Source organism: Lytechinus pictus, chromosome 12 (assembly GCF_037042905.1).
Source record: "Lytechinus pictus isolate F3 Inbred chromosome 12, Lp3.0, whole genome shotgun sequence".
Classification (NCBI taxonomy): domain Eukaryota; kingdom Metazoa; phylum Echinodermata; class Echinoidea; order Temnopleuroida; family Toxopneustidae; genus Lytechinus; species Lytechinus pictus.
The window spans coordinates 24,121,077-24,143,883 of NC_087256.1; the positions used below are offsets into that span (position 1 = coordinate 24,121,077).

Below are 22,807 nucleotides of genomic sequence, written 5' to 3' on the forward strand. Positions count from 1 at the left end.
TTTACACAGATCACTAAATTTACTACCTCATCACAAACTGTGGAAATGTTCTCAGTGTGAAATCACCCTCACACTGTAAGTTTGTTGTGGTTTTTGCATTTTAACAGTGTGGATCTCATTTTAACACAGTCCACTGTGTGAGCACACACTATGGATACTCGCACTCTACGTGTAAGTCCACAGTGTGAAATCACACTCCTGTTATTCAATTTGAACATTTTAAAGGTGTGAAATCACTCCCACGCTGTAAGGTCTGAGCATTTTCACAGTGTAAATTACATTTTCTTGCAGTGCACTATATTACCACCTGGTGGACTTCCATACCATCAACGTGTCCACAGTTCATAGTGTGAAAGCACGCTCACACTGTAAAGTTTGAGCATTTAACATTTTGAATCTCATTCCACACAGTCCACTTTGTGAACACACTGTGACCACTCACACCATCGACGAGTCCACCGTGTGAATTCACCCTCCGACTGTTTAAGTTTAGCCTTTTAACAGTGTGAATGAATTTCCACATTGCCCATTGTGGGTACACACTGTGGAGGTATACACATAGTGAAATCATCTTCACGCGTTAAAGCTTGGAACATTTTAATAGTGGAAATTATATCCTCATGATGCTGGTAATCCACTGTGTCAATACACTGTGAACACACTGTGAATACACTGTGTCACACTGTGTTCTTTCAAGTAGGGAAGACGCAAGGGGCCGTTTCATAAAGCTGTATGTAAGTTAAGAGCGACTTTAAGAACGACTGGTGATCCTTTCTTACGCGCTTAACCCTCACCAATGAATATATCATTTACCACAAGAAAGGATCACCGGTCGTTCTTAAAGTCACCCTTAACTTACGAACAGCTTTATGAAATGGCCGCCGGGTCCATGGGAACGATTTGGGTGTTGATGTAAATTTGAAAAGAAAAGAAAGTAGAGTTCACGACAAAAATTAAGGGCATTTTTGTTACATTTTCATTTTTTTCATAATCTTCAAGAATACCTTGGGGTGCTCCCTATGGAGAACAATGCACGCACCACCCCAAGGAATTTTTGGGGTGCTTCACCCCCAGCACCCCCGCTTCCCAGGGCCATGGAAGACGCGGTACAGATGTCTGTTACGGTGCTTTATATTAGTCAATATTAATGACAGAATCTCATCAAAGTTTGACGGGAATGCAGAAGTGTCTCCCACAAAACTGGGCACTGCGAAGGGATTGCAACATAAGCATTAGCCATCTATCAGCGGAACTTTGCAAACAGAGTAAAAGGGTTCATATAAAGGCCCACCTTGAAGAATGAATCATGCCCCTCGAGTGGTGAGGATGAAGAGTAGGTCCCAAGACTAAACTGATAAACGTATAATACTGTGTTCATGACATATGTCCAGTTGCTTTGTCATTGACCAAACGTTTTCAAAAACACTCGACAAAATGATGATTCATTTCATAGCAATTCGTTGTATGAAAAAAAAAAAAGCAGTGGTCGATAAGCCAGTGGTATAAGAATCGTATTTGGATGCATCATTCCCAAAGGGATTTTTTTTTTACTAATTTGCGTCAAAACACCCGAAAAGGAACAAAACAGGGGAAAATTGAGGGTAACCTTTGCTCACCCCTCAGTGCACACGCGAAAAGCCCCAGGTTTATTTAACATATCGCATGGGCTGATTCAACAATTCGACTACCTCTGTATTTCATGATACCATTCTTTATACTCTCAATCGCAACCACTGGAATCTGTCAAGCATTCATGCTAAAATGAGGAACAACGATCTACAAAATTCTGCAATCCCTTCACGACTATGACGTGACCAAGTATCGAGTTGAGCGTTTCTACTGCATGTATTCCTGTGATAAAATGAACGCAGGTCTGCCCGACTGTCAAAAGATTCGTACTGCGTTTTTAGTCCATTCCTCCCGTGTTAATTATTTCATATATTTGCCTTGATCATGGGCGAAACTGAGAATCCTGAAAACGAAGGGCAAGGTGGAATAATACTCCACAGGGGATACCTAATCCAAGGTGAAAACCAGACGGTTGAGGGAGGATTGACCCTAGTTTTTCCAGTAAGTATGCATGTTTCGCAGCCCATTTTTATTATTCATTAGATTTGATAAACAGATTTGTAAAAATAAAATAATAATAATTTGATTACTCAGTTATGGTGCTGATACCAGTGTGTTTTGACAAAGTTTTCAAAGTTTACCGATTTAAAAATGCTCAATTAAATTTGGTAGTAATAGTTACTAGTATTATACATAATCGTCGTTATTATATTGTCATAATTTGGGTATTATTAGTACTAATAATCGATCTTGTTGCCGCAGTTGTAGTATATAGTAGTAGTACCTCTTGTTGCTGTTGCTGTAGAAGAAATTGTGGTAGTAGCAGTAATAGTAGCATAATTAATAGTAATAGCTGTAGTAACATAAGTAAACGTAGTATTAGTAGAAATAGTAGTAGTAGAGGTAATGGTGGTTGTATAGTAGTAGAAGTAGACGCAGAAGTAGTAGTAGTAGTAGTAGTAGTAGTAGTAGTAGTAGTAGTAGTAGTAGTAGAAGTTGTAGAAGTAGTAGTAGTTGTTAGTAGTAGTGGTAGTAGTATGAGGAGGAGAAGGAGGAGGAGTAGCGGTGATTTCATTCAAGTCGTAAGAATAGGACTAGTAGTTGTAGTAATAGTACTTCAAGTAGCAGTAAAAGAAGCAGTACAAGTAGTGGTAATAGTAGTAGTAGTAGTTGTAGCAGTAGTAGCAGTAGTAGCAGTAGTAGCAGTAGTAGTAGTAGTAGTAGTAGTAGTAGTAGTAGTAGTAGTAGTAGTAGTAGTAGTGGTAGTGGTAGTGGTAGTAGCAGTAGTAGTAATAATAGTAGTAGTAATAGTAGTGGTAGTGGTAGTAGTAGTAGTAGTAGTAGTAGTAGTAGTAGTAGTAGTAGTAGTAGTAGTAGTGGTGGTAGTAGCAGCAGCAGCAGTAGTAGTAGTAGTAGTAGTAGTAGTAGTGGTAGTAGTAGTAGTAGTAGTAGTAGTAGTAGTAGTAGTAGTGGTATTAGTAGTAGTAGTAGTAGTAGTAGTAGTAGTAGTAGTAGTAGTAGTAGTAGTAGTAGTAGGAGGAGGAGGAGGAGGAGGAGGAGTAGCGGTGATTTCATTCTAGTCGTAAAAATAGTACTAGTAGTTGTAGTAATAGTACTACAAGTAGCTGTAAAAGTAGCAGTAAAAGTAGTGGTAAAAGTAGTGGTAATAGTAGTAGTAGTAGTAGTAGTAGTAGCAGTAGTAGTAGTAGCAGTAGTAGTAGCAGTAATAGCAGTAGTAGCAGCAGCAGTAGTAGTAGTAGTAGTAGTAGTAGTAGTAGTAGTAGTAGTAGTAGTAGTAGTAGTGGTGGTGGCAGTAGTAGTAGTAGTAGTAGTAGTAGTAGTGGTAGTGGTAGGAGGAGGAGGAGGAAGAGGAGGAGGGGTGATTTCATTCTAGTCGTAAAAAAGTACTAGTAGTTGTATAAGCAGTTGCAGTAATAGTACTGCAAATAGCTGTAAAAGTAGTGGTAATAATAGTAGTAGTAGTAATCAGGGGCGTCGATCAATTTTTCAGATTGGGGGGGGGGGGGCAAAATCATGAATGAACGTTCCAAATGCGCTCGATCAAACAAAGCGAACAAACTCACCCACACACACACCCCTAAACATGTGACTCATGAGAAAGAGACACATATCTCACCAACAATTTTTTTTGTAAACTGACATTGAAACAGGAAAATGGTACTTGTTTAGGAATGTTTGTACTAACTCATGAGGAGGATAGATACATGTATCTCACTACACAGATCATGCGAGTGCCGAGAGCGAGCTGAAATTATTTATATTCTGACCTGAAAGCTTGATATTCTATGCATTTTTGTTACCAATGATTAAGATGGGTATCTAAAAGAACAATGGATGCGAGTGCGAAGCGCGAGCTGAAATTTTTGATAATTCGATCTGAAAAAAAAATTGACAGTTTAATGGACGTTTTTGATAAAGAACAAGATATATATCCAACAAAAGATTATTGCAAAACAAAGCGGGAGTTCTTTTGAGGATTATTTAATCATGAAAAGTATGGGTTTTTCCTACAGAAATGATGCGAGCGCGAAGCGTGAGCTAAATTTTGTTATATTCCAATCTGAAAAGCGGGCGTTTTGATCACGATTTTAAATAAAGAACGAGTTGGTATCTCAATTTCGCTTGCTGATTTCCGTGTAACATTACAATCTTATTTTATCTTTGCACATGCGGAATTATGGGGGGGGGGGGCAAAACGATATGTTTGCCCCCCAATATTTTTATTGGTGGGGCTATAGCCCCCAACGCCCCCCCCCCTGCATCGACGCCTCTGGTAGTAGAAGTAGTAGTAGTAGTAGTAGTAGTAGTAGTAGTAGTAGTAGTAGGAGTAGTGATTCCATCCATACTTATTAATGTGTATATCAACGTGTATTAATGTTTTCTTTTTTATGTTTTTCTTTTCAGAAAAATGGAAAGCGTTACGCAGTTCTACAAAACACTGGTCCGCTCCAGTTCTGCCTCAGTCTGTACAAAGACGAGAAAAGCTTCATGAAGAAAGAGAAGAAGAGTTCAAAGTTCACTGAGCTGCATTTTACAGCTAATATCAAGATCCATTCCTTGGAGATGATGATGGGACGGTCGAGAAAACCCCAAAATATTTTCATCATTGTCCACGGAGGTATGCCTCGATACTTCAAACCGTCTAACGGGTAAGTAAAGTATGATACAATAATTTGTATCTTCATTGTCACTCTCCACCCAGGTGCAGTAAATGGGTAAATTTTGTCACTGCTTTTAATAGTTTAGATTGTGTTGTAATTGTTTTTTTATTATGTTTTCGCACAATTTCATGGATTTAAACAAGACGAGTTTCCATTTTATAGCCAAATAAATAATCATACGTACTTATACTTCTTAATAAGATATGTAATTGTGGTTTGCAATATGTATAGCTATTGTTCTCTTATAATGATATTTGGTTAATTGGTAATTTTCCTCTGCCAAGGATAACAACAAAGTTAGCAAAACCATGTATTTGCTAACTTCGAAGGGAGAAAATAAATAGTTTCGCTCGGTAATTTCTGGGGGGTTTTTTATATTGATATTTGGTCATTGTTGGAGGTAGTTCTTTATCAAGTTTTTTCATTTTATTTGATTGGAGACCTTTAGAGCCAGTTTAAAAATGTATCGTCATCAAAAACGTCTCCAAAAATTAAACGAAAATTCTGATTTCATCCCCACAGAAATTTTGGCTTTTCGTATAATTCTTTTTTAAAGCTAAATTCTTTGTGCATTGGGTTCTTCGCGAATCTTTTTTTTTGCTGAAATATCAATTTTGATATTTATTCAATAATCTGTCAGTAATACGTATTTTGTTTTATTTTTGTATTTGTGTAGGCCATATACGTTTTCCCGATCCAATCCGTAAGTTTATTTGTCAAATAGTCTGTGTGTAGAGAGAGAATATTAGTCTGTCCTCGCTTTTCAATTTGTAGTTCAGCCATTTTGATACTGCACATTCTATTTTCCTTCATGTTTTTTGTAAACACAAAGCTTTCATTTTGACATTCTGTAGTTATTCACACATTATACATTTTTAATCCATCGATGACATCACATAGGTCTTTGACTGACTGGAAGAAAACATTACATTTATTTCAAATTGGCGTATTTGAACACGTGCGCAATTAACAGTCTAATATCTTATGACTTTTAGAGTAAACCACTCTTGATGTGGAAGAGGTTCATCTCGGTGATGGATTGAGTAGAATAAATAATCAGTTGTCTCACAAAAAAACGTTTGATCCATCATGAGACAACTGATTGTTTCTTCTACTTAAACCACTCTTGTTCGGGGAGTTAAGATGTATGTCCAGGTTTCCCTAATCAATCTGCCATAATATTTTTTTATAAATGCACTCATTTCCATTGTTTCTAACTTCCAAATGGATGTCTATTGTATTAATAAATTTGATATTACTTATTTTTATAACAATTTTTATCCGAATCTCACTAAAGTTGTCCTAATCTCTTAGTATCGGTTTTGTTTGGGATACTTGTCATAATCCACTTTATTTGTTATGATTTTGTAAAGATTCATCTGTGTATAATTTAGTATTTTGTTTTATCTTGTCCGGGGCTTTGCCAAAAAATAGATCAGGCGATAACAGTCATTATTCGATATCAATAAAGAAGATAATATCTATAGAAGTTGTCCGTGTAAGTTGTCGCCACTGGAGATGCCCAGAATATCGAGAATCAACATTAGGGCATTTTCACGGTAACTGACATTACACGCCACAATGTTTTCACACCTTCCATTGTGTGTATCTCTAAAACAACAAATGATGGGAGCTTGCTTTTGATAGAGTGAATAAAGTGAACCTTGCTGTATACTCTGATACTAAGTTTTTCTATGTAACCACATTTTTTTACGCATCAGCAAGCAAAAATGTGTCAGTAACTGACATTACGCAAAAGGACATGCAATTTCAGGGTGTTCATTAAAATTAAAATATCTCATGTCCCTGAGTAGATAGAGAACTAATTTGAATATGTAAATATACCTCCGTTACTAGGTTAAGATGTGTCAAAATATTAAACAATTCGTTTTTGTCTTTTGGGGACTATGATAATTTTTCCACAACCATGCTGGTAACTGACATTACACTTAATTTGCCATAGAGATAACACATGGAAGTCAAATGTGTGGAATAATTGCATTGTATCTTCTGTGCAGGGCTTCACATAAAAGTGAGCTTGATGTGGAAGTATACCCGAGTTTTTAGGAACATTTCAATGAAAAAACTTTTTATTTTTCTTAATTCCTTTCTTTGATTTGAACATTTTTATCATTACTTGTCGGTAACTGACAATACACATTAACATTTACCAGTGCTACATGATTTTCAAAGGCATAATTTTTTTGGTACTTATATGTAAGGCTTTTTAAAATCATAAAAATTTCATAATACTTCACATTTTTTATTATCAAAAGATAAGAAATGTACGTTTTACTTACTCGGGGGGGGGGGGGGTGGGATCATAGCAGCTACCTGTTTTCCTATAGTAATTTAGTATTGCATTGACTGTACACATGGATTTTTCTGACTATACACCCATAATATATTCATCAGTTTTATATTGACTTTTTAAACCTTTTCCTTCTCCAACCTCCCCCTCCCCTCAAATAAGGCAAAATGAATAAGGGTCTCCTCCCCCAATCTACATGTACCCCTCCCCCGAATCTCATGCAGCCATGTAGTTTTATTGATTTGATTTTATTGATATCAACAAAAAATAAACTCCTGCTTCTAAACTGAAAATGAACTATTTGTAAATTAGAAAAAAAACACCACCGTTTTAGTAGATCCATGCAACATTGATCAGAACTGTCAAATTTCACTTTTCATCTATACTTGTAAACCAAAAACAAAATTGTATCACACATCCACACTACTAACAGTTATAAAATCCAGGAATTTACTTTTAGCGAGGCAATGCTCAAAAGAATCCTAGAAACTAAAAAAGGGACCCTGGAAATCCCCTTCATCACAATGTTAAGCTTAAAAAATGTTGCAGATTTAGGCAATAGGTTGGGAAAAGTACCCCCTATCCCCCCTCCCCGAAAACCAAACAAAAAAATTGTCTGATACAAACAATTAGGTAACTTGGTAAGTGCATGTACAAAACTGATTCAGCCCCCCTTTATGATCTCGGCCGTCGATCGCGCGATCGCAACGAAAATTGGCACGTGCATTACCCATGGCATTATCTACAAAACTATAAAATCAAATTCTGCAAAAAATCTCATTGCTGATTAATTATGCTAATTTATGCGTAAAATCATAAGTTTGATCTAATTAATAAAATAATGACCCTAAAATGCTAATTTTTGTTTCACATACTCTAGATAGGCATCTAATCAAATTTATTTTTCAAAAATTTCAAAATCACATTTATTTTCTTATGTATTCTATTGTTTTCTAAATTTCTTATGTATTTCTTTGTTTTTTTACTTTTAGTTTTTTATTGTTTTTTCAATGGAAATTGTCAGGGACTTTATTTTGGCCCTATACAAGATAAAATTAATTGATTTTAGCAGTAAAAGGAAAAATAATGATACATTTTATGAATTTTGGCTGAAAACACTATTTGCATTGGATTTGTAATTTTGGGTCTGCATGCACTTAAAAAATGTTGCGTAATTTCGGAACCGTGTACCCGGGGGTCACAATTTTGGTCTCAAAAGTTGCTCGAGACTTGAAGGTAAAAGTCAGCGAGCGACACCGTCAAAAACATTCGAGCAGTGGATTTATCGCGAAAAATGTCGAGGGGGGGGGGGCTGAATCAGCCCCTCCCCCCAGTCTTCTTAGGGTTAAATAACAAGTACCGGTATACAATATTTCTTCACCATAAAATTGACCACATATTTGCATTTCAATATTGGTAACCAACGTTTTATCATGGTAACTGACATTACATCTCGGTAACTGACATTACATTTTCCACTTGGTAACTGACATTACATATATTTAATGGTACCCTATGGCTTCATTGTTAATTGGTAATCTTTAATTTTGGTGTATAAGGGAGGGGTGTTTCCTAGAGAGGAAATCTACCAAGTTTCATATAATATATCCTCTTTTCCAGGAAATGAGAAAAAAAAGTTAATGTTTTCGGTAACTGACATTACATACCATATCACATACTTCATCAATGTTTTTTTATCAGATGAATGAATTACTGGTGTTTCTTTCTGTGGGATTTTAAAAAGTGTTATAATAGCAAGCTAAATCACAGGCGAAAACATCATGATCAAACCTGTTCTTTAAAAATCTGTCAAAACAAAATATGTATCAATATACTATTTTCAACACTAATTTGTATCCATACTTTGGCAGCCATTTTGAAAAAAAATATTGCTGCCAGAGTCGGAAAAAAAATTTGTCTCAGAAATTTCAGGTCTTGTTTTATTAAAAAACATAAAGCATTTGACATGAATATCAACTTGATTTTTTTGCCTCTGTGTCCATCTGTGGTGAAAATGCCCATTAGAGCTTATCATGTCCGAAATAACGTATATAATTTACCATTTCTAGTTAATTAAACAAATCCGGGCGCATCTTTTTTTTCTCCCTAGAGCGGTTTCCACACGATTTTTTCGTGTTACTATACTAGAAGCGACCCTTGCAATCGCCTAGAGCGATTATAAAACTTCTTGTGAAGCCCCCCCCCCCCCACCCCGACCACCGGACAGTCGGCCTCATTTTTACAGATCAGTCGTAGTATCTTCTTACACAAATAGGCATAATCAGTTGGCATACGTCATTCATCACATACTTAGTTGTAATCGTTATAGTATAGTGCCATTTTGTAACATTTTAGTGATAGTGTAATAACAAATTTAAATAAACTATAGAAGCTGATTTTTCCTCTAGGAAGTTCACAGCAACAACGCACGACCACTGTGGTACAAAAATAGAAATTATTTCATTTGCTTGAATTGAGAAGTTTGTCGTGTAAAAATATTGTTTCCGCATTATGTTTTGGTGGTGAGGTTTTGAGATGGATCCCCCCCTTTAGATACTCTTATAGCTTTATTTTCATTCATTTTTTCTGCTCTCTCTCTCCTTCAATACTTAGCACTAAACTGAGAACCCCCCCCCCCCCCTCGAGCACCAACCCTGCAAGATGTTAGACATGACCATGACTAGTATTATAAAGATATCGTATCAAGAAGTTTATTATTTCACCTATGTGTCATTATCATTACATTTATAGTGAAATCCGTACCTCATTTACATGTTGTCCTATGATTCATAAAAAATTATGTATATCGAACATCATTGGGTAAAACAGCATTGTGCATCAACCATAATACCATTCATAAATTATGTCTGAAAATTGCAATACAATCAGACCTCGTGATCTGAACTTCATATATGCAATCGAGTTAATCATAAAAAAATATAGTTGCGATTATGCCTCACACAATTCATTCAGTGTTAGTTGTGTGCGAAACCAAATAACCAAGGTCTATAAAGCTGGTGTTCCCAACCGAATGGATATTGTTTTACTCGTAACCATTATTTGATAGCGTGAAAGTAAAATTAGTTCTTATCATATGAAGTATTCAGCGTTAATGTGTTGCAACTTGTCAATGTAAAACGATTCCTTATTTCAATCTGAGCTATATCTACATTACTAAAATGAAACCAAACCATAATTTACATTCGTAGAGTAGAAAATGTAGACTTGCAAATTTCACATAATACTATAATAACATGCATTTATCAGAAACAGTATTTCATTTACACTTCATATTATGAAGAAAACCAACTAAAACACAAATGTATATTTATTCATCAAGAATCATTTAGAGTGATGATAAGTAGAATACATGATTAGTCAAGGGAAGCTACTCGCAAGTGACTTCATAATAATAATAATAATAATAATATCATGAAAAGCATTTTTGAGGCGCCGATTATCAACGTCATGAAATTAAATACTTCAATAAAAATTACTACTTTGTCATTTACATGTATATTGATTTTCGCCTAACCTGCTACGATGCGCTTTCATTTTCAGTTTTTCATTAAAACAATCTTGGCATCAGAGTGAATTCCCTATTAGTAGATTTTTTTTAAATTCTTAATATGATTTTTAATATGATTTTATTCTTCATTTAATAATTTATTATATTTTTCACAGTGTTGAAATGATGGAATGGGTGAAAGGCTTTCAGAAGGTAGCTAATGCTATAGCTCGACGTCCTACAATAACCCGAGAGGAAAGGGCAAGCACCGATGGTGATGATGATACACAGGTTACGAGCAGGTCAAATAAACCGGTAAATGTACTTAAACAGTGATGTAAAAACGATTTAGAATGGCGTGTTCGATCACTTTATATCATTTTTTGTGATTGAATATAAAATATATTGTATTGAATAAATGTAGAGATAATTTTATTTTACGACTGTATGATAATGTTGTTGCACTATATAGACTTCTGGTACTACTACTTCTATTATTACCATGATTACTACTACTACTACCATTACTAGTACACTGTAAAAAATGAAGTGCTAATTAACATTTACAGTGCTTGTATAGTGACTGCACTACGAGTGCTGATTTTCTAGTTCAAATTTAAACTAGAAAACCAGCACCTCATTTTTTATATTGTACTACTACTACTACTACTACTACTACTACTACTACAACGACTACTACTACTACTACTACTACTACTACTACTACAACGACTACTACTAATACTACTGCTGCCATTACTATACTACTACTACTACTACTACTACTGCCATTAATACTACTACTACTACTACTACTACTACTACTACTACTACTACTACTACTACTACTACTACTAGGTCTACTACTACTACTATCACTCAGTTCTACCAGCATTAGCCTAAGGCGCATTCCCATCGCTTACAGTACACTTTTTCAACTTTTATAATCTGCTGCCACCTCCATTTTTTACCATCTCAATTATCATATCATGTTCCCTAGAAGCGCCCTGATCAAGATAGCGGCATCGAGATCACATCGCCGAGCACTCCCCGAGGCTCGGCCTTGTCAACCGACCAGGGCGACAAGGAAGAAGAGGGCAGGAGCACCGAGGATGATGCGCCAGTCAACATCTTACCGGAAGCCATCGAGATGGACATCCCGGAAGAAGAATTCGAGGATGATAATGATGGAGGTGGTACTGACGGGGGAGATGATGTCGCCGATGGTGGCACCAACGGTGGAGCGGGGGGAAGCGGCGATATCGCCGCTGAAGATGGGCCATGTCGACGGTCACGAATGGTCTTGAATCATGGTAAGATTGATGCTAATATAGCACCTGTGATCTGTCTTACAAAGATTTGTGATTGATGCAATCAATCTCACCTATATGGAAATCCGTCATTGTCATAATTTTTCTGACTGGAATTTGTCCTCTGTATGCAAAAATTGGACGCACGCTGAATCGTCAAGACAACGATGAAAGTATGATATCCATCATAATCTAGTAAAAAAAAAACATGCATTTTAGATATTGGCGTTGCTGGCCTTTCATAGTTGTGGTTGATCAGATCAATCACACCTATTTGTAATACAGGGCCCCGTTGTGCATCTAAAGATTGATTCAAACAGAGTCTAATAAACTCTTTGTAGAAATAACAAAACAGGTAGAGATTATGTAATTGTTGAAAGATTTAGAAAGTCGTTTCTAAAGGAAAAGACATACATCATCACATATTTAACTTTTGATAATTTTCCTTCTAATTTTGCGTGCTACTTTTTTTCTGATATTTTGTATACAATCTTCTCTTTTTATCAATATGCAGTACTCTCGTTCATTCCTTAGACCCCCTTCCTCTCCCCCTCTCCCCCCCCCCCCTCTCTCTCTCTCTCTCTCTCTACTCTCTCTCATTCATCCTCTTTCTTTCCAGTCTTGATCACATTCCTGAGTTTGTTCCGTAATTATAATAATTGTGTTATATTATGATTTATTTTTTTATGATGTCTCCTGTTGACATTATTTTCTTTAATTCTTACCTGTTTATATCAAAATTTTGTTCCAATCTTTCTTACTTTGAGGAGCCCACAATATACAAGCTTCGCTTTCTCGTGGGATCCTCCCGTTTTTCGTAAATTATGAATCATATAATGTTGTGTATTTTCTTTTATTATAGCATGTCTATTTTCAATTGATTTAGTAACCTTGGTATATTGTGTATGACATTGTCATGTTGCGATTGTATGTACTTGTACTAGTGATAACAATAATATAGGTATATTTACTCAGGGAGGCCACTTCAGTTCTGAAAACTGTTCTCCCAGCAGCCCCTGCTATTGGTATTACTTGGTTTGTATTTTGTTGAAAATGAAATAAAAGTAAGCAATGGCTTTCCAGCCGGTTTTCGGGACCTTTTCCAAGCAATAGAAATACTCTACCCTTATCTGTGTTCGCGGTGTTGGTGGTTTCCGATTGGATCATTTTCAACATAGATTCCATAAAATTCATACGTCTATCGTTTTCTTGAAAATTTAGTGTGCTTCTTTTTGTTTACAAAGGACATTGTGCAAATTTCCAAAAGAAGAAAATATGACATCGATGGATTTCCATATACTTGAGGTTGATCGAGTCAATCGTAGACCTGATTTCGATCTATTGATGTTGAAAATTTAACTTTATTTTAAAGACTTTGAAAATCATGAAAATCATTGATTGCTGCAACAACATGAACTTAGCTTTATTTTTTTTTTCATTGAAAATTTGATTGTGCATTATTAAGGAGAATGAAACCTTTGGAACAAGATAGCCTGTGTGAAAACAGAAGAATCAAAGAAACAGATCAACGAAAGTTTGAGAAAAATCGGACAAATAATGAGAAAGTTATGAGCATTTGAATATTGCGATCACTAATGCTATGGAGATCCTCAAATTGGCAATGCGACAAAGATTTGTGATGTCACTTGTGAACAACTCTCCCCATTACTTTAGTATATATTTCACTTAAATTGCCTCTTTTTATCACATCTATCAGTAGATCATGTGTTCTTTCTATGAGAGGGCATGTAATACAGAATTTTAAAGAAAACATCATGGATAAAGAGTTTGTATCATAAGAAAAAGCAAAAAGAGACATTTTGAGGGTATTTTATAGTCCATCAAAGGGAAAATTGTTCACATGTGACATCATACATCCTTGTCGCATTGCCAATTGGAGGATTTCCATAGCATTAGTGATTGCCATATTCAAATGCTCATAACTTTCTAATTATTTGTCCGATTTTTCTCAAACTTTCTTTGTTCTTATTCTTTGATTTTTCTGTTTCGACACAAGCCTTCTTGTTTCAAAGGTTTCATTCCCCTTTAAATGTCTTGAAATAACAAAGTATACTGTGTGTTTTTTTAAAGATAATATTCACCAGTTTATTTTCATATTACTGAGTACCTTTGCCTTACCTCATCATCTGTAGCCTACATAAAAGCCGATTACCCTTACTCATACTTGTAGTATTCGCCTCATATGATTTCAATGAAATTCCATCACTGCCGTTTTAGGGGAAGTTTCGTTCTTTGAATAACAGTACAAAGGGATGTTAATGAGCAAGTATTTTATTATGTTCTCCATACGATTAAGTAAGGCTTTCACAATAATGTCATGAAAGACAAGCTGGAGCGTATTGTGATATAGACAATTATGGTTTCCTCTTTGTTATGAAGTAATAGTAATTATTTCCGTTAAAGAAAAGAAGTAAGAATCGTCCCATTGATGTTGATAGCATTCAATTGAATTTGAATTTAAAGCCAACAAATCATTGAAATAATGGATGAACAATACATGTTTTCAAACTGCATTCAATATTTTATTTTTTATTATCTATTATCTTATTGACAATTACTAGATCGCTATGAAGAGCAGTTTATCAAAAGCACACCAAGCGATATCCCAAAGTCATCCGTCCTAAAATCCAGGCAAATCTTCGAACCGATCAAGGAAGAACAAGATAGGCCAAAACCGGAACCCAAACCGCGAACTTTGAAAACCGTCGAAGAAATCCGAAAGAACATCGTCACAATGAGATTATCCACGTGGCCGAGCCGACCCGACACTGAGGGGAAAGATCCGGCTAAGGATCCGGACTATCAAAAGTTCGTCGTCAAAACGGAAAGGATACCGAGTGAACCGGAAGTGGTTGCCATTGAGTTGGGAAATTTCCCGCATCTCCCACCGAAATCAAGTGGTTCTATCGCTAAATGGAAGACGTTAGACCGAGCAAAAGGTAATTTCTTTATGTCCAGGCTTTATGTTAAACAGTTTTATTTCGAGCTTTCATTAATATTACCCGCTATAACACTTTTACATCTTAGCATGTTCTTATATGGAGTTTGTGCGCATATGGCATGTTAAGGGATACCCCAGAGTGAAAATTGTGTGTGTGTGTTTTTTTTTTCAGGGGTATACTCAAAATCAAGAAAAGTATTATGTTTTTTTCAAAATTGGATACTAAATAATAGAGTTATGATACTCAAAAGTTTAGCATTATTATTTTTTCGTATTCTATTTTCAAATCATGCCTATTCGTTTATTATTTCCCAAGGGTTTGAAATTAATATGTTTGAGCACCAATTTATCACGTTTACTTTTTGAGATAATCATTGCTAAAAGTGATACATATTCAAATATGTTCTATAGAACAGATGAAATAATTTGATTTTACATAAAGTGAGTACAATATATCATTGAAGATTCATGACGGCATATTGCCGAAAATCAAAATTGAACCATTTCATTACTAAGATCATATAATATTTTTCCAGTCTTTTGCTATTTCTGTTTATAATCTAAACTGTATATATATTCCACTAAAGGAGATTTAAAGGGTTTGGAGCCATATGTTGCAAACGTGTTGGGCACTGTAATGTCATGGAAACGACATGTTATGGTGATAAACCAGGTCAACATTTTGTTGTGTGAACTACTTTCTCAGTTTCTGTCCAATGCTCACCAGACTTTGCACACACAGTGTGAAAATGGTCAATATTTGTTTTTCGAAAGTTTTGTCAAAATTTGTGGGGCCATCAGCGTCAGCAAATAATATACTTTTTAAATGAAATCTGCCGACAATATCTTATTAAGACATGAGACGAGAAGAATCATGCGAATAATGGATAACAATTACAGATCGGCTTCTAAGTTTTGTCAAAGAATCCGAGTCCATCTTTGATGATGGACAGCGCTTGAAAATAAGTTAAGACCCTATTTGTCAGACTTTCCAGGAGAGCCGATGTAAAATGAATATAATTCAAAACTGAAAAAAATGATGACTTACTCCTAGGACAATGATTTAGACTCGTCACTGACGCAACTTTGTTCTCTTTATCTTGCCAGACATTGAGAAGCAACTGCGGGGCAAACCGCCTATAGGTGTGGGTAGGCCTTCTCCTTCTCGTGCTAGTTTGCAAGATAAGAAATTGAAGCGAGCTCGACCAATGCGGGATAGTTCCCTTCATAATGACGACGATGAGGAGGAAGATGACGTGGAGGAAGAAGCATTGACATCATCCAACCAAGATCCTGAGAGCGAACCTCCGTACGATCGACTTTCGAAATATCGACGGGATAAAAATCAGAATGAAGGGAGTGTCGAAGGTCAGGAGGGAAACGAAGGGGGTGTCGAGGAGGTCAATGATGAGGACAAACGATCATCGGGTGAATCTCTTCCTGATGAAGAGAGAAAGAGACTTTATACTGATGGTGTCTCGATGAGAAGACGACCTCTCCCACAGCCTAATAAAGAGACAGATTGGAAAAATGTTGGGTAAGTTTGTTGTTGTCTTTTCGGATGCTGGGTAGACCGAAAAAAAAATTGCGGAGAACTGTAGAGAAGGGGAGAAACACCAATGGATGGAAGAGTTTGAATGGGGCCAAGGGATGGGCTAAAAACTGACAAACATGGAAGCAAAGCGTGGAGGCACGAATGAGGAAAGTAGAGGTAACAGCCAAACCATATATAAAACCATAAATCTAGCTACTAAAGCGGGTCTATACTTCAACCCTGCTTCTCCAAATATTGTATTTGGAGATTATGGTATCGTATTCGGGTGGTCCTTTTGACTACCGATCGATGTTTGACATTTGACCCGGAAGGAGAAGGGCCTCAAGACGACGGCATGAACACATTCGTAGTTATAATTCGGTTGGTATGTCTTGTCAGTATAGCATAATATCTCCGTTTGTGTTTTAGTCGAAGCAGGTCGCCAAAGGGTCTGAAGTTGATGTCCTTAAATATATTTTATGTTTTAATCTATAAAAATAGTTACCTCCTTCTTCTCCCCCACCCTCTCTCTCTCGCACACACACACACACACACACACACACACATACCCCAAACCCACTCACTCTCTTCCTCTGTGTGTGTCCCTCTCCATGTGTCTCCATATGTTTCTCATTCTTGCTGTGTTTTTTTTGTTTCATAGGAACATGGTGTATGAACAATCTTGCCGATCTTGTAACATTAGTGTGGCTAAGAGCGACATCACAAACGCATTAGTTCTGGTCAAAGTTCAAGAGGAAGTGATGTAAGTACTATTGATTGAAGTAAAGATTTTAAAATTATTTTAAAGACGAACCATAAAATGGCGTTTTTTACACTTTGTAAATGCAACATGTCGATTCCGCTATCAAATTGTCAGACCACACTGACTAGTGTGTTTTTAATGTAACAAAAATAATTTGCATAAAATACAAGTTGCCCTGCATTCAGAAAGCCTGAATAACAGACTTGGAATTTTTTTAAGCATTTCACAAAAATAAGGCACATCCAGTAGTTTTCACATAATTTAACGAAACGTTCTGTCATTTAAATGAAAATCAACTCTATATGTTACTTTGGTCAGGAATCTGATAGTTTGATATTCATACTGATGGCTTGTTAGAATCATTAGACGATTGGATTATTATATTTTATTGTTCAATATTTTTTGTATAAATAGTATTCTATTTTGTAGGAGGTTATTATTCATCCGCACCCCCCCCCCCTCCGGTCTTTCATGTTTTGTCGATATATTATCACCAAGTCATGAAGTGAAGATTCACCGATTTTCCTATTAAGATTAAAAGGGAATCCAGCCTTGGCCATTAAATTGTGTGTTGGGAAGGAGAAAAATAAATTAAACAGAGTGGTGAAAGTTTGAAAGAAATCGGACAAGCAATAAGAAAGTTATAGCTGCTTTAAAATTTAGATCACTAATACTATGTAGATTTCAAATTGGCAACTGGGTAGGTAAATTATGACAAGGGGCAAGGACAACTTTCCCATAGGCCATGTACTTTATTATCAGTGATTTGTGGTTTTCTCTTAAGTACCCATTCCCATGGGGCAGTAATCTAAATATAACCCAGGTAGTATATTGGTTTATGTCCTCATGAAAGAAAATATAATTTGAAATAAAACTTTTGGAAAAAATTACATTTTAGCCATAATATGGATTGGAGTACATGGAGTAGTCCTTGCCTTACATCACTATGCCATCCCATATGTGGCCAATTTGAAGTCTCTATGGGTATAGTGATTACCAATATTTACAACTTTTAAAAATTCATAACTTTCTTGTTGTTTGTCCAATATTTTTCAAACTTTCACCTATCAACTTGTCTGATTTTTCTTTTTCTTATAAAAACAAGTTTTTATTTGGGTTGGATTCCCCTTTAACAAAGAAACAATTTTTTTTCAATAAAACTATGTTTCGTGAATACTTTCAGGATTGCTGGCTGGAAGAAAGACGTATCGGATAAACTACACGGCAAGCTGCACGTTGGTGACGTCATATTACAAGCCAATGACAGTATCATCAAAGACGCCGGTCCAGATTTCATCAACATGCTCATAAACTCATCTGCCAAAAATGAAGTAAGTAATAGATTTGGAGATTTTAGGAACATTGGCGTAGTCACTCAAAATTTTGAGACGGCATAGCATGATGCAGTGGGCAAAATTCATAAAAAGTCGCGAGCGAGCAAGCGAGCGAAAGGTTTGGCCTTTTTGAAATGTTCAAAAGGGTACAATATTTTCCTTTTTTACCTTTAGCCCCCTCCCGTCCCCATTACGTGCCCGTGGTTGGAAACATCAGTTTGATATTATCCGTAATGTGACGACAAACAATGGCAAGCAGTAACCATGGTAACCAGGAAGCTTAATACACATTACCTTATAGATGGAGTGTAAAAGTTAAGCACCGATTTGGGTTCGATATTTATTTGGTTATGTATTTGGTGCCGAAAAGCCGGTTAGTGTGCAACCGACGTCTGAAATTGATATTCCATTGAATTATCTCTTTCATTATGCAGCATATAGTAAGAGTAATATTATTTGTTTCTATATCGGAACAGATACTTTTAGTGATAAGACGTCTGCCCTATGCCTCCATAAAAGAACTGAATAAGACTGACGAACAGACTAGTTGGGGTCTTGAAACGCACAAAAATGAGGTAGGATTCGAGCTTCTTTCTACGTTTTATAGGTTTGTTTGATTCTTTAATAACGAATACACATGCTATCGTTCGCCTAATTTAAAATGCTATATGGATATGATAATCTGAACGAAACATTTTATCCTATGTTCGATGGTTTATAAACATGATAAATTATGTTTTCATTTTTGTCTCGTTAATGATTAGACGTAGGTCTAGCTACTATTTCATTTTCCAAGGACATCTTTCGAGGAAAATAACGGATTCTATGTCCCAGCTATCATAATTGTAATTGAATTGTATACTTAAAATTATCTACGAAAGTTGGTGATACATCATTTCTCTACTGGTCGGGTTTAATGTTATAATATTTTATGACTTGTGCAAAACGCCGTCTTGACCTTGTGTGTGTGTGTTGGGACTGGGCTGTTATTCATGTCCTATCCGTTTATTGCAATTATTTACAAATAATCTTTCTATTTTCCTCTATTTCAGATAAGAGGTGTGAGCGGCCCAGCCCTGGAGGGAGGTATAGCGCCGAAGACATCGGCTGTGCTAAGCAGCAAACAGTGCGAATGGGTCGTCACTGAACTTGCACACCAACGAATTCCTTTAGTCAAGTGCGCACAAGACGAGGTAAGTTAAAGATACTTACCCTACTCGGTTTTTTTTTTCTTCAAAGTATCAATAATACTTATAGAGTCATAGATGAAAAATTATGGATCAAGTAAATTAATGTGATCCATAATCGAGTCATTGTAATAGAAACTGGTAATATCATTCGGAATGTCAGTTTTAGATTCGGTATTAGCTTGTCAAATTTGACTAAATGTGACTGATGTATGTTTACCCTAATGCATCATCTATTTGTCATCATGGTCAATCTCTTATTTGTTTAGGCCATACTGCTTTTCCAATAATAAAATGACCCGGATAGTCAGTCACTACTAAACCATAATCCGGGATAAATAGATCCAAAGGAGTGCGGCCTCATCTAGCTATTAAACATCAGGGGCCCGTTTTGATAAAGACTTTTACGAAAGACAGTTATGATAACTTTCCCATTACGGAAACTGTCGTAGAAACATTAAAATATGATCGACTACTAAGCACTGTTTCTGTGGTAATTGCCATAATCGCAGAGATACCTAATTTCCTAAGTCCTTTTTTAAACTTACCCGAGTACATGTATGCCTAAATTATTCCTTGTACCAATCCGACACAGCGCACGCAGGTGTTGTATACCTCTTGAAGATATGGGAGAGTGTTCAGACTGTAATATTCTACTATGTGCTTCATTCCTCAAGGTCAAACAAAGGCTGGAGAACCTTTCCAATGAGAACAACCTCGTCTTGATCATACAACCACGTGACCTCGTCTCAGAGTTACGAGAAGGGCTGAAACGAACTAAGCACCCTTCACAGTACGACGTGTGAGCTCCGGTTACGTGGCGATCGATCCGGTTACCCGATCATCGGGCGAGTCATTGAACAGCGTGTCCGGTTAGGCGTCTACATATTCAGTTATTTGGCTAAACTGATGGTCTTGATAGCAGTTCTTGAAAGTTACAACTTTGAATTTTGCCATCGCAATAGAAGGGTCATTTTTATTGATAATGTAACCGATAACAATACTCTTTTTTTCTTGGAAAGGATGATGGGCCTAAATGAAGAGGAAATATAGGTCCTATATTAGAATATGATAATGTGTGGATGCATAATTGAAGAATATTTACTCGAATATATGTGATGTAGTTCGGAATGCCTTAGATAACCTTTGAGGAAAAGGACGACAAATTCTACAGAACCATGACAGAACGTAGTAAAAGAGCAGGTTCAAATTCGAAATAGGAAATGTACAATGACTTGATTACACTGTATATTCATTTTATATTTATTTTATAATGTTGGTTCTTGACGCGATTGTTTTCGTTTACCGCAGATGATTTCAAATTTCCTGGTGAAATTTGCAAGTTTCTTTTGTTATTATTATTATTCTACTTCGTGTATATTGTCATTTGATTGAATTGTCAGTTAAAAAAAACCATGTAGAAACGTCATGATAGTATTTAAAGTAAAACCTGACATATTCCGAAAATACCTATTCACGTCTGGCTGTTATTAAACAGGATGAAAAGCGATGCTGCGTTTCCATATTCATAGAAATGGATTTATACTGCATTTGCAATTGCCAATTGAATTTATTCAGATTTCTATTTATTAATGTTCAGGATAATGTTTTATAGAAGAAGTCAGTTAGGAATTGGTTAATTCAAAACATAATTTATGATTCATCTGCGTGACTCTTGTCCCCATCCAAACTTGAGATTGCATTTTTTTCCCGCTATCAAACCCATAATGACGTAATGGGGATATCAGGATGAATTTCCGATGAAATAGAAGACAGCTTTTTACGTGACAAATACAAACAGTTTAAGGAGTCTTGGGAACCATCGCATTTTAATAAGGAAGATGTTTTTTTCTCACAACAACTTATAGTATAAGCTGAATGATATCAGATAAATTCATGAAGTATAAGTGTACAAATTTGGTGAAATAAATCTTAATGAAATACGCTTGAAAATACATAAAGGGAGAATAATGTGTGATAAATGACAAAAGCAAAGAAATGAATGACCAAGTATTGAAAGAAGAACCCTTTTTCATAAATTGACATGATGCATTAGATTTAAGTCGATGCAAAGTATGTATCCATATTTATAATACATGGACCCCGAGTCCATGGAGTGGTCCTGGGGATAGGATGCCAGAATGTGGATCTGAATTTGGGAGTTCAAATCCCATCGCAAGCCACTATCCATCCAACGAGGTGAAACGGGTATCTATGTTAACTCGTAGCAGAGTCTAGCTTGAATTGGAGGCATTATAATTTAATTTAATTGATCATTAAATGATCATTTACATTTGCGTATAGTTATTATCCATTAGTTTTATATGACAGGCTTGCGTCAATAGTCTGACAAGCAAAATGAAGAATTTTCAAAGCAGTTATGCATCATTTTTTTTTTTACTGTAAAAGCATGACTAGATTATATTTTAGATACATATACATAATATTAATATAAGCAGTGTTTAATATGTAATTATTTTCTTGTCTCATTATCAGATTAACCGTACATTTTGTGAGATTCTTGAATGATAATGATTCCGTGTACTTTGAACAATGATTATATGAAATATAAAAAATATGGTGAATTTGAATGTTTTAGGTCAGATAACCAACAACTAATTAGTTTATTAATAATTCTACTCGTTGATGGTTGACAGGGCTTATGGTAAGGATGAAAATTATGTGATATGAAAAAATATTTTCTTATTAAAAAGGTTTACAATAATATTTTTTTCAACAGTATTCCTGATGTTATTGTCTTTTTTTCCTCTAATTATTGTAGTCTTCATGATACTTCCATACAATTTAATGAACAGAATACAACGGTCTGTTCGGAGTTTGTAAGAATGGTTTCTTATCTCAAAACATATTTTCTTTTTGTAATAGCCTTTCTAAACAGGGACGAAAAAATGACGCTATGGTAGTGATTAAAAACATGCAGAGGTATGGTATGGAAGCTTAAAATTGCCACCAAGATGTTTAAATAATCATCTCGTCATGTTTACAATCCTTGGAAAAAGATGGTGAGATGACAAGATCTCGGATATCGTCATGTCTACATCCAGTCTGAGAGATGATTAGATGACATCATCTTGGATTTCATTATGCCTACATGCACATCCTTTTGGGGAGATGATGAAATGACAG

The 22,807-nt window shown here is 35.8% G+C and overlaps 1 protein-coding gene across 4 annotated transcripts; it reads left to right on the plus strand.

The window, feature by feature from the left end:
• Positions 1 to 1,378: 1,378 nt before the first annotated feature.
• Positions 1,379 to 22,402, plus strand: LOC129272294 (uncharacterized). 4 transcript variants are annotated; one of them, XM_054909442.2, is made up of 12 exons: positions 1,450 to 2,070; positions 4,495 to 4,739; positions 5,428 to 5,454; positions 10,747 to 10,885; positions 11,571 to 11,883; positions 14,463 to 14,840; positions 15,950 to 16,379; positions 17,038 to 17,139; positions 18,323 to 18,470; positions 18,950 to 19,048; positions 19,526 to 19,666; positions 20,338 to 22,402. In XM_054909442.2, the coding sequence occupies exons 1-12, from the start codon at positions 1,954 to 1,956 to the stop codon at positions 20,464 to 20,466; spliced, it is 2,268 nt and encodes a 755-aa protein (XP_054765417.2). In that variant the 5' UTR covers positions 1,450 to 1,953; the 3' UTR covers positions 20,467 to 22,402. The 4 variants fall into 4 exon arrangements, with proteins under 4 accessions (XP_063963521.1, XP_054765417.2, XP_054765418.2 ...); XM_054909443.2 differs by having other exon boundaries at positions 1,453 to 2,070; positions 11,574 to 11,883; XM_064107451.1 differs by lacking the exon at positions 5,428 to 5,454 and having other exon boundaries at positions 1,379 to 2,070; positions 11,574 to 11,883.
• The last annotated feature ends 405 nt before the right edge of the window (positions 22,403 to 22,807 follow it).